The sequence below is a fragment of the Myxocyprinus asiaticus genome, chromosome 2 (assembly GCF_019703515.2).
Source record: "Myxocyprinus asiaticus isolate MX2 ecotype Aquarium Trade chromosome 2, UBuf_Myxa_2, whole genome shotgun sequence".
Classification (NCBI taxonomy): Eukaryota; Metazoa; Chordata; class Actinopteri; order Cypriniformes; family Catostomidae; genus Myxocyprinus; species Myxocyprinus asiaticus.
The window spans coordinates 14592571-14605547 of record NC_059345.1 but is presented as its reverse complement, the minus strand read 5'-3'; the positions used below and the strand labels follow the sequence as shown (position 1 = coordinate 14605547).

At 41.8% G+C, this 12977-nt stretch overlaps 1 protein-coding gene across 1 annotated transcript in view; it reads left to right on the top strand.

Annotated features, from left to right (window-relative positions):
• The window catches only part of LOC127450729 (ADAMTS-like protein 3), a 283685-nt gene that overhangs the window by 235266 nt on the left and 35442 nt on the right, over positions 1-12977 (top strand). Inside the window, exons 22-23 of the mRNA XM_051715045.1 lie at positions 10805-10932; positions 11029-11157. Coding sequence (XP_051571005.1) covers positions 10805-10932; positions 11029-11157 — 257 coding nt within the window. The remainder of the gene's footprint in view (positions 1-10804; positions 10933-11028; positions 11158-12977) is intronic.

Genomic DNA, 12977 nt, shown 5'->3' with positions numbered 1-12977 from the left:
ATCGTTATGAAACTTTGTATGTGTCACCAGGACCATATGAAGGTGACTGAGAAGTTTGAATCTGGCGCCACTTAGTGTGGAAAAATGAATTTATTTTACTTTTGTGAGCTTATAACTTTTAGTGGCGTTGATCTATTTTCACAGGACTGGTCTCATTAAGTTCAGGAGGACTTGCCGAGTGCAACGATACCATATTTGCTATGGTTCGCTTTATGGCCTGTTGCCACTTTGAAAATAGTTCCGAAACTACTTTAGCTAATTGCTTTAAAGCCGTTCGTCCTATCGGAACAAATCCACCAAAATATGAAGCGTCATTAGTACATTTCTTAAGATTAAATAGAACATGGCAAAATTTTGCTCGTAAATGCCAAAAACAGACTGATGAATTTTAAAAGTGGTCTCTGCTTTTACATAAATTGATATAACTCTTAAGTAAATTAGATATTTTCACCAAACTTGACACACTTATATAAGGGCTCAACCGGAGAATACACAGAAAAAGTTGCAGGATTTGGCCATTTAGTGGTGCTATAACAGGAAACAATATGAAAGTGGCTCTAAATATAGAAACATTGGTCCGATTAATTTCAAAATTTGCATGCAGTGTCTTTGCATTCAGCGTCTTTGTGGGAGTTGCCATCATTAATCATGAGGACAGTTGCATATATTGAGAAACATGGCAGCCATTGGCCAATCATCAACAAATTTGACATTGAGCACACCAAAATGGACTTGAGGCTGTATGTTTGCATTTTTGTGAGACTGGTCTTGTTAGATTGTGTGAGTCATGCAGAGAACAATGAGACCATAGTTGGCCATGATTTGATTTTATGTAAACGTTTTGTTGTTGCTATTACTCCTATAACATTTGTCCAATCAACATTTGAAATTGAAACACCAATTGAAATCTGCTGATTTTTTTTTTTTTTTTTTTTTTTTGTTCTTGTTTGTTTCGATTTGAGTTCATGTTTGTTTGTTTCACTTTCATCATCTTTATTAAAAGCCTGCAGTTAGATCCAGCATCTCCCATCTCATCTCAGCAACTACCTGTTACAGTTTCACAAACAAATTTGAAAGTACCAAATTTATACAAAATACCAAAGAGGAATTAAGACTGTTACATTTACTTATTAAAATGAAAATATTTTAGGACCTTGCCCTGGGGAGTCATTGTGAATTCTGGATGCCCTGTAGTAAACAATGGCTAAATGTGCTTGCTTGAAATATTTCAATCAATTAGACAAATTGTTTTCAATTAAGTTAGTGTCATGGAAATATTCAAAACTTTTTTTAGTTTAAATTGGATTAAACTAAATATTGCATAGATGTCTATAAATGTATTGCATATAACTCTATGGATGTAAAAACTGACTTTTCCAAATTTTTCCAAAAAATCCTACAAAGTGCTTGAGAATACACAAAACAATGTATAGTGTGCAAAGATAGATAGATAGATAGATAGATAGATAGATAGATAGATAGAGGATGACCCTCAGATAAACAGATAGATAGATAGATAGATAGATAGATAGATAGATAGATAGATAGATAGATTGATAGATGTGTTTTTCTACTTGGTTGCTAGGGTGAGATAATTTGGTTGCTAGGCAGTTACCAGGGTGATACTCAAAAGGCTCCATGCTACCCTGAGTCCAATGAACGAATCCAGAAGTCTCTATGATGTTCTGGTGCAGAGATATGTGATTTGTTACTTGGTTGCTAGGGTAACACCATGTGGTTGCTAGGCAGTTACCAGGGTGATACTTAACATGGCTCCTTGTCATCCTGAGTGAAATAAGTCAACCCGGAAGTCTCTACGATGTTCTGTTGCAGCGATATGTGATTTGTTACTTGGTTGCTAGGGTAACACCATGTGGTTGCTAGGCAGTTACCAAGGTGATGCTTAACATGGCTCCTTGCTATCCTGAGTGAAATAAGTCAACCCGGAAGTCTCTACAGCATTCTGATCCTGAGATACCCATCTTAGTGATTTTGAATGGAAGTCAATGGTGTTTGGTTGCTAGGGTGCTCTAAATGGTTGCTAGGGCGTGGCTAAGTAGTTACCATGTAATATAACATAATAGTTGTAGACTGATTGCTCACCCAATTAAAACAAGCCAACTGTCATGTCTCTAGGACATTCTGATCCGAAGATATCACACTCTAAGTGAAAGCAATAGTATTGGTTGCTAGGGTGCTCTAAAATGTTTCCAGGGCATGGCTAGCCAGTGAACAGAGAGATTCTTATTGGATGCTTACTAACCTGACTCATAAGAGCCAATCTCCAAGTGTTTACGACATTCTGTTCTGAAGATATCCTTCTGAGACCTTTTGAATGGAAGTTAATGGGGGGTGATTGCTAGGGTCCCATAAATGGTTGTTAGGGCATGGCTATGCCATTTCCAAGGTGATATTTAAAGAGTGATTGGTATTCCGATTGAAATGAGCCCACCCCCATGTCTCTATGTCATTCTGATTGGGAGATATGATTTGACAACTTTCTTGCATTGACTGACATTGTAGGGGGAAAAAAATGTTTTCATGGGCGAGACCCTTGCCATAGTATGCCTATAGGAAATTTATGGGACGTTTTTTGCCCCCCAGGGGGGCACCGTACCGCCAATTCCTTAGAAAAGTCATAGCACAAGTTTTGTCAATAGGCCGGTCGATTTGACACCTAATTCATTGGTCTACTACAAACGGTGCGGGACGAGTTAGGTGCCGAAGTTTTGTATGGAATAAGAAGAATAATAATAAGTATGTGAGATTACAGTAGTAATGCTTTGCTTCACAAGCGCCACTAATAATAATAAGTATGTGAGATTACAATAGTGATGCTTTGCTCCGCAAGCACCACTAATAATAATAATAAATATGTGAGATTACAATAGTGATGCTTTGCTCCGCAAGCACCACTAATAATAATAATAATAATAATAATAATAATAATAATAATAATAATAATGATAAGTTTAAATAGAATTTCAGTTGGTTGGCTTTCTCAAGCCAACCTAACTAGTACACGCAAATAGAACAGTAGTGTATCTTGAGAAACATGGCCATAGATGTTTGGTTTTTATCTTTAATTCCTTTAGCATTCATCAGAATTCTAACTTAAAAGGTGTCACGATGCTTCTTTCGCTGCTCATGCTGCCGATAATTGGCTTGACCCTGGTATTGCTGCTTGCAGCTATATTTGCAACTTGTTGCTTCTGTGGATTTGTGCAGTGATATCGGCGTAAATAAAACAATATGTTTGATGTACTGCGGCACCAGGACATGACACCGTTGTTTGGCAAATTCTGAAAACTGTTACACTATAATCTACTTGCTGTTTGCCATCAGTCTTCAAGCTCTCAACTCACCTATGTGGACTAGTTGCTCTGTTTTCTTGTGAACACTCAGTGGCCGCCTCTCCAGGGAGGAGACTGCTTCGCAGCTCTCAATGTTGCATTGCTTGGTTTTAATCACATTTATGTATTTATTAATGTATCATATGATACATATGATATCAAATCAAGAGCGTTGTATCGTAGGATACAATGCGATACAATATTTTTTATACAACTAATCATCTAAAAGAGAAATCAGATGGTTTTATTTGTTTTTACTAATTGTTTTACATTTTATTTATTTATTTATTATTTGTATTTATTTTTTGAATATTCTTCAGTATGAAATTATGGTAGAAATAAAGAATATTGCTGTCTTATTCAGTTTATTTTACTGTTTTGAGCATAAATTTAACAGTTTTAAACACAGTACGTAAATGTGCAAAATTGGCTGTAGATACAGTAGATGAGTTGCTTTTGAGAAAAGATTTCATTCATTTTTAAAGTTGTGGTCATTGAATGCATTTTGTATCAAAGCATTGCAAAGATTATCCACAGTTCAGTGATAGTATTAAGAGTTTTGAAAATGTATACTTGGTAGTGAGAAAAACATGTAACATTTGTAAAAAAAATAAAAATAAAACTGTAATAGCCATTGCTGAAGATGGATGAACTGGACTCAAGTGTGAATACAAATTTGTGTCAGTCAAGTTTGAATACAAATTTGTGTCAACAGCTAGAAAATCAGCTGCTGCTGAATGTAAAGTTTAAATGTTTTCGATTTTAAATCTGGTGTATCCTAGAGCCTTACATAGCCAGAACATTGTGAAAATTGTGATTAAACAGGTTGCTTTACAACATTTCTACATCAAGGTTACTTATCCTCTACATCTTGATTTCATCATTCAATTTGTGAAGCGAAGATAAACAATTACTTTTTACCTTTTACTGTAATACTTAATACACTTGCTTTCACTCAAGTATAACACTTTGACTTTCAATTGTGTAATATTTTGACAGTACCCAAACCCAGCTTCCCAACTACCCAACTTGAACACACCAGCTCTCTGGTTTCTTTTTGTTCTAGGATCAATTTAAGAGCTTTACTATTTTCTTTCTTTTCTTCTTTCTTTCTTTCTTTCTTTCTTCCTTTAATGAGTTTCACAGCACAGGCAAGGAGGAGACGGGAACTGGCTGAACAGCAACGTAAACTTTAATGATAGAACATAACTCAAATATAACATAAAAGTGCTTTGCAGCAAACAAAACAAAGATGCACACACACAACATGTGCGTCTCTCTCTCTCTCTCTCTCTCTCTCTCTCTCTCTCTCTCTCTCTCTCTCTCTCTCTCTCTCTCTCAAACTGGCATCCCTGCCCCTCCTTATCTCTCTCCCGCTGATTAGAGAACTCAGCGCCAGGCATGCATCATCACGGCCCGGCCACGCCCTCCTCCTCGTTACACTCCTCCACCTCCAGATTCAGGCCAGGGAATCCTCCGGCCTGACCTACTCCCCCCCTCCCTTCCTGGAGGGGTGGTGTTGCCCTTTCGGCCATCCTTCTTCCGGCCGGCCTTCCCCACCTCCAGATGAGGGGAGGGAGAGGGGAGAGAGAAAGAGCAAGCAGGAGAGACAGAACGAGAGAGAGAGAGGAGAGAGAGAGAGAAAAAGTGGCTCGCCGATCCCCGGAAACACTGCCTCCTGGTCCTAGGCCAGCTGGGCAGAGGTCCTTCGTGACACCGGGGCAATGGCACTGGACATCACCTCCTGGAGGACGGCAGCAGGCTCCTCCACCTCCCGGCAGATGTCAGCGGCTCCTCCGACTCCTGGTGACCGGCAGCAAGCTCCTCCGCCCCCTGGCAGACGGCAGCGGCTTCTCCATCTCCTGGCGAATGGCAGCGGGCTCCTCCGCCTCCTGGTGAACCGCTCCAGTACCACCGTACCATACCTCCTCGGCATCGCGACCCTCCAACAGGGCTCTCCAACTGTGCATCCCTCCTCCCTCCCGGGTTTCGGCACCAACGTAATGAGTTTCACAGCATGGGTAAGGAGGAGGCGGGAACCTGCTGAACAGCAACTTAAACTTTAATGACAGAACATGACTCAAACATAACATAAATTGCTTTGCAGCAAACAAAGATGCACACAACACATGCGTCTCCCTCTCTCACTCTCGAACTGGCATCCCGGCCCCTCCTTATCTCTCTCCCGCTAATTAGACAACTCAGCGCCAGGCGTGTGTCATCAAAACCCGGCCATGCCCTCCTCCTCGTCACACTTTCTTTCTTTCTTTTTTCTTTCTTTTTTTACTGAACATTCATAAGTACTGTAAAAAAATATATAATTTTAAAGGTAAAATAATGTAAAAATGTTACAGTAAAATTTTAAAATGAATTACCAGGATGTTACATTAACACATACCATAAAAATATATATAACAAGACAATACATGTAAATTTTCAGTAAAATTTTGTAAAACTAAAAATACAATATGTTTTTATATATGTAAAAAGTATGATTTTATGGTAGAATTAACTGTCCAAATTTATATTATGTTTAACAAGAGAATACAGGTGCTTTTTACAGTAAACTATTATTAAAAAGATGGTGAAAAACAATAATTAGCATTCCCAGATGTCCCAGCATGTACTCATCACATTTCATTATATTTTATGGAAATAGTTATGTTTCTTCTTATTTTTTATATCAGTTATATATATTAGGATGTTCTGTTAATGTTTGTTGCATTATTTTAGTGTCACATGTGTTACTGTGATATTGTTTGTGTTTGTGTGAGTGACACTGAGCACTGTCTACACATGTATTGGTCTTTGTGCCTGGAAGGGCCATTCTTAATGAACTTTAAGTCATCATGTATCTTTCTGAAGTTACTACAGTGTTTGAAATGACATTTCAAGGTGAAAAGTAGATTTTTATAGCTCCAGAAGGTTAGTATCTTAATTTTAGGCTATATCATGTAATAATATAAATGGTTGTGAACTGTAAACTATACAGGCATTAAAATGACATCCCGTTATCCCTAAAACATGCTCTCACTATATTTTTTTACGGTTAATGTCTGGCAACCACAGCTGCCAGAATTTTACTGTAAATTAAACAGATTTTTATTTATTTATTTATTTTAATTTTATTTTTACAGTGGTCCAGACTCAACATGCACAATAGTATCCACATAGCAAACACACTTTAATCAGGTATATAAACATTTCTGGGGGTCATCAAATGGCCTCTTATTCCGTCTTCTGGGACTCATGATTGCTCTTGAAGATCAAGTGAAGGAATCAAAAATAAAAGAGTGACAGAGCCCAGGGGAAACATAATGGTTACTTGTGTAACCTTCATTCCCTGATGGAGGGAACGAGACGTTGTGTCGATGTAGTGACACTAGGGGTCACTCTTGGGAGCCCGAGACACCTCTGGTCTTTGATAAAAGGCCAATGAAAATTGGCGAGTGGTATTTGCATGCCACTCCCCCGGACATACGGGTATAAAAGGTGCTGGTATGCAACCACTCATTCAGGTTTTATGCTGAGGAGCCGATATAAGGTCTGGCCATTTCAGCGGGTAGTTCAGCGTTGTGGCAGGAGGGACACAATGTCTCGTTCCCTCCATCAGGGAACGAAGGTTACACAAGTAACCATGACATTCCCTATCTGTCACTCACTCGACGTTGTGTCGATGTAGTGACACTAGGGGTCCCTATACGAAATGCCACAACTGGCTGAACTGTGTTACGTGAACTGGCAGTGTGTGGTGGGCAGACTGCTGTGTGCCTCATAGCCAGCGCACCAGGTCGACACATAACCTCCCCCAACATAGTTATGAGTGTCGAACGGCCCTTTTTGGGGACAAGTCGACTACCCAAAGATAGAGACAGGCTTAACCCAGTCGTGGCCTCTTTTCCCCTTCCCTTTTTCCACTCCCTAAAAAAGAAGGGGGATTATCTGACTGGGCCGCCAGGTCTAGTCGGGGGGTGTCCCTCCCAAGGGGAAGACACCGCGGAGACCACACCTCGCCCAAAGAGAGGGGGGGATATTTAAGAGGAAGAATACGTCACATGATCTTTCCAACCATGTGGAGAGCCTTCAAGGTAGATCCTGCCCAATGGGGGAGGAGTTACTACAAACATGGAGACTGGGGCAGAGGTGTTCTGCCCAAGGAAGACGCAGTTTGCCAGCAGGGAAACGAACTAGCAGAAGATATATATTGCATGGGGTTAGCCTTACAGGGAACCGCCACATGCGGAGCACCTACCCCAGAACAGGGCTCTTAGTTAGCGTGTGTACTGGGCCGGCAGCGAGTCTCTCTGAAAGCTCGACTACCACAGGGCTCGGAGGAAGTCAACCAGGGAAAAAAAGTTTGTGAACACTACTGGGAATTAATGGCGCATGTCTTCAGCTCCAAGGGAGGTGGAAGGCGCTATGTGCAAGCGATACACCCGGCCAGCTATCCCGGGCTTATCCGCTTGTGTTGCGTGCCACTACCTGGGATGAAACTGGTTCCTCCCAGAGGTTGTAGAACCTTGTACAGGTGTTGGGTGTTGCCCAGCCCGCTGCTCTGCAAATGTCTGTTAGAGAGGCACCCCTGGCCAGGGCCCAGGGAGCCGCTCCACCTCTGGTAGAATGGGCTGGTTGCCCTACTGGGGGCGACATGTCCTAGGCGACATATGCCATAGTTATGGCATCAATGAGCCAGTGGGCGATCCTCTGCTTGGAGACAGCGCTTCCTTTCCGCTGTGCACCAAAGCAGACAAAGAGCTGCTCAGAGATTCTAAAGCTCTGTGTGCGATCCAAATAGATGTGTAAAGCACGCACCGGACACAGCGACGACAGGGCTGGGTCTGCCTCCTCCTGGGGCAGCGCTTGCAGGTTCACCACCTGGTCCCTAAAGGGTTGGTGGGAACCTTGGGCACATAGCCCGGTCAGGGTCTCAGGATCACATGAGAGTAACCTGGACCGAACTCCAGGCACGTTTCGCTGACAGAGAATGCTTGCAGGTCGCCTACCCCCTTGATGGAAGTGAGTGCAGTCAGGAGGGCAGTCTTCAAGGAGAGTGCCTTAAGCTCGGCTGACTGCAAAGGCTCAAAGGGGGCTCTCTGTAGATGCTGAAGAACTACAGAGGTCCGATGAGGGAACAAGGCGTGGTCTGGAGGGATTCAGCCTCCTCGTGCCTCTTAGGAACCTGATGATCAGGTCGTGCTTCCCTAAAGACTTACCGTCGACTGCGTCGTGTTGTGCTGCTTTGGCGACAACGTACATCTTCAAGGTGGAAGGGGACAGCCTCCCTTCCAACCTCTCCTGCAGGAAGGAAAGCACTGATCCGACTGCGCATCTCTGGGGGTCTTCCCAACGGGAAGAACGCCACTTAGCGAACAGACGCCACTTAAAGGCATACAGGCACCTCGTAGAGGGGGCCCTAGCCTGAGTGATCGTGTCTACCGCCGCAGGTGGTCTTCTGCGTCCTGTCCAGGGGCCAGACATGGAGATTCCAGAGGTCTGGGCACGGGTGCCAGATGGTGCCCCGTCCCTGAGAAAGAAGGTCCTTCCTCAGGGGAATTCACCAGGGGGGAGCTGTCGTGAGGAGTGTGAGGTCCGAGCACCACGTCTGGGCAGGCCAGTAGGGTGCTACCAGGATGACCTGCTCCTCGTCCTCCCTGACCTTGCACAGGGTCTGTGCAAGCAGGTTCACTGGGGGAAACGCATATTTGCGCATGCCAGGGGGCCAGCTGTGTGCCAGCGCATCTATGCTGATGGGGGCCTCGGTCAGGGCGTACCAGAGTGGGCAGTGGGGAGGATTCTTGGGAGGCGAACAGGTGCACCTGTGCCTGTCGAATCAACTCCAAATCAGCTGGACCACCTGAGGGTGGAGTCTCCACTCTCCCCTGAGGGTAACCTGTCGTGACAGCGCGTCCGCTGTAGTGTTGAGGTTGCCCAGGATGTGAGTGGCTTGCAGCGACTTGAATTGCTGCTGACTCCAGAGGAGGAGACGGTGGCCGAGTTGTGACATACAACGAGAGCGCAAACCGCCTTGGCGGTTGACATATGCTACCATTGTCGTGTTGTCTGTCTGAACTAACACGTGCTTGCCCTGGATCAACGGCCGAAACCTCCGCAGGGCGAGCAGAATTGCCAACAACTCGAGGCAGTTGATGTGCCAATGCAGTCGCGGACCCGTCCAGAGGCCGGCGGCTGCGTGCCCGTTGCAAACAGCACCCCAGCCCATTTTGGAGGTGTCTGTCATGACCATGACGCACTTGGAGAGCAGTTCTAGAGGAACACCTGCCCGTAGAAATGAGAGGTCGGTCCAAGGGCTGAAAAGACGGTGACAGACCGGCATGATGACCACGCGATGTGTCCCGTGGCTCCATGCCCATCTCGGGACTTGAGTCTGGAGCCAGTGCTGAAGCGGCCTCATATGTATCAACCCGAGTGGGGTGGCCACCGCCGAGGATGCCATACGCCCCAGGAGCCTCTGAAAAGTTTCAGTGGAACCGCTGTTTTCTGTTTGAACACCTTCAAACTGGCCAGCACCAACTGGGCGCGCTCCTTCGTAAGGCGTGCCATGAAGGAGACTGAGTCCAACTCCAAACCGAGAAAAGAGATGCTATGAACCGGGAGGAGCTTGCTTTTTTCCTAGTTAACCCGAAGCCCTAGTCGGCTGAGGTGTGAGAGCACCAGGTCCCTGTGTGCGCACAACATGTCTCGAGAATGAGCTAGGATTAGCCAGTCATCAAGATAGTTGAGAACGCGAATGCCCACCTACCTTAATGGGGCAAGGGCAGCCTCTGCGACCTTCGTAAAGAAGCAAGGAGACAGGGACAGGCCGAAAGGGAGGACTTTGTACTGATACGCCTGACTCTCGTACGTAAACTGCAGGAAGGGTCTGTGTTGAGGAAGGATCGAGATGTGGAAGTACGCATCCTTCAGGTCATACAGTGAATCCAAAAAATATTTGGACACTTCTGGACACTTAAGAAACATGTATACATTTCATAGGATTAGAAAACAAACCATCAAACCAGGTGGCATGTATAAAGTCAGTTCCCCTCAAGTCACACAGGTGTCCTAGCAGAGTAACTAATATATTTATAATATATTGTAAAATGTTTTGCTAGAAAAGTGTTATCACATGTTTTGATATTTTCTTAAATAATGCTTTGACTTTCATTCCTTTTTAAGTGTGGCTTAAGTATCCAGAAATGTTTTTGGGGCCACTGTGTTATGTTGTGTGTTTTTATTGAAAGGGCAAGAAGTGGTGCATTGATCTCCTATGGTTTCATTATTGTAATAGAACAAGAATATGGTCATTGTTTTAACCCAGATACAACCCGGCTGAAATGAAATAGTCTCAAATTGCATAATGCAGCATGTGTGGGAAATCACAAGTCGTAATGCAATAGAACTGTAGCACTGAATTCTGTGCCTGATTGAACGTGTTTCTCTGCCCTCCCCAGGTTATCGTGGGACAGCAGTGGAGAAGTTCACATCTCTCGGCCTGGCGCTAGAGACATGGGCATCTACAAGTGCACAGCCACCAATGAGTTGGGGTCTGATTCAGAGACAACACAAGTTCTATTTGCTGGTGAGACACACACATTGTTTTATACTATCATGTTTTTTTTATGTGCAATGCGAGCTGTTGGTTGCGGTTCTGACCGTGCTTCTTTTTTTCAAACAGAACCTCCTACAATTGCTGTTTCACAGGGCAACACGTCAGATCTGAACAGTACCAGTCTGAATGTGGTGGTTGGAGGTGTTGTCAGTGCCCGTTTAGGTGCAAACATAACCCTGCAATGCCCTGTCAAAGGTGAGGGTGAAATACATGATACCTAAAGAACATGTCCGAGTCATTTTTCACCCCCAAATCAAAAGACAGAAATAATAAATAATATTTTGCATAAAGAAAATCATATCTTAATAATATCTTATTTAAACTGAAAAGTACAAGTACAAATACAATTTGTTGTATTCAATTTCATTTAATTAATTAAAAGTTAAATACATAAAATAAAGTATTTTTTAATTTAAATGATAAAAATATATATTGCAGTAATGAGAATGAGATTTTTTTCATATTATGGTAATGACAACTTTGGGGAAAATATGCTTAATTGTCATTGATAATAATCTTGTCTCAATGCCAAAAAAGCTGTATGGTTATAAAAATGATAATTATTATTATGATAATATTAAAATATAATAATAATTGTTATTATTATTATATCATTATAAAATGTAAGAGTATATATGTATAAATAAATTATATATATATATATATATATATATATATATATATATATATATATATATATATATATATATATATATATATATACACACACTGGCAGCCAAAAGTTTGGAATAATGTACAGATTTTGCTGTTTTGGAAGGACATTGGTACTTTAATTCACCAAATTGGCATTCAACTGATCACAAAGTACTGTATAGTCATAACATTACTGATGTAAAAAACAGCACCATCACTATTTGAAAAAAGTCATTTTTGATCAATTCTAGTCAGGCCCCATTTCCATCAGCCGCCACTCCAACACCTTATCCTTGAGTAATCATGCTAAATTGCTAATATGGTACTAGAAAATCACTTGCCATTAAATCAAACACAGTTAAAAAAGCTATTTGGTTCGTTAAATGAAGCTTAACATTGTCTTTGTGTTTGTTTTTGAGTTGCCACAGTATGCAATAGACTGGCATGTCTTAAGGTCAATATTAGGTCAAAAATGGCAAAAAAAGAAACAGCTTTCTCTAGAAACTCATTAGTCAATCATCGTTTTGAGGAATGAAGGCTATGCAATGCTTGAAATTGCCAAAAACTGAAGATTTCATACAAAGGTGTATACTACAGTTTTCAAAGACAAAAGGACAACTGGCTCTAACAAGGACAGAAAGAGATGTGGAGGGCCAGATGTACAACTAAGCAAGAGGATAAGTTTGAGTCTCTAGTTTGAGAAATAAATGCCTCACATGTCCTCAGCTGACAGTTTCATGTACAACAGTAAAGAGAAGACTCAGGGGTGCAGGCCTTATGGGAAGAATTGCAAAGAAAAAGCCACTTTTGAAACAGAAAAACATAAAGAAAAGGTTAAAGTGGGCAAAGAAACACAGACATTGGACAACAGATAATTGGAAAAGAGTGTTATGGATCTTAACCCCATTGAGCTTTTGTGGGATCAGCTAGACTGTAAGGTGTGTGAGAAATGCACGACAAGACAGCTACATCTACAGGAAGCGTTTTATATATAAACAGTATAATCATATTAAATTAAGAGTACTGTATATGTATATATATATATATATTCTTAATTTAATCATAATGATATAATAATAAAATAATAATAATAATAATATAATATTATTGCATTATTATTGGATCAAATTCATTTGAGGAATTCACCCATAAAACATATGTATTGCTTATAGTTTCATAGATTACACATTAGTAAACTGTTAAAAGCACTGTGTGTTAAAAGCAACAATATGTTTCCTAAGAAAATCTCAAATTCAAGTTCAAATGTCCAATGCAGCCATAGTGTAGATGCCTCGAATTAACTAAATACTTTACTCTGCAAAAAAGTTAACATGTTTGATGTGTGCATATCCTATGCTTTA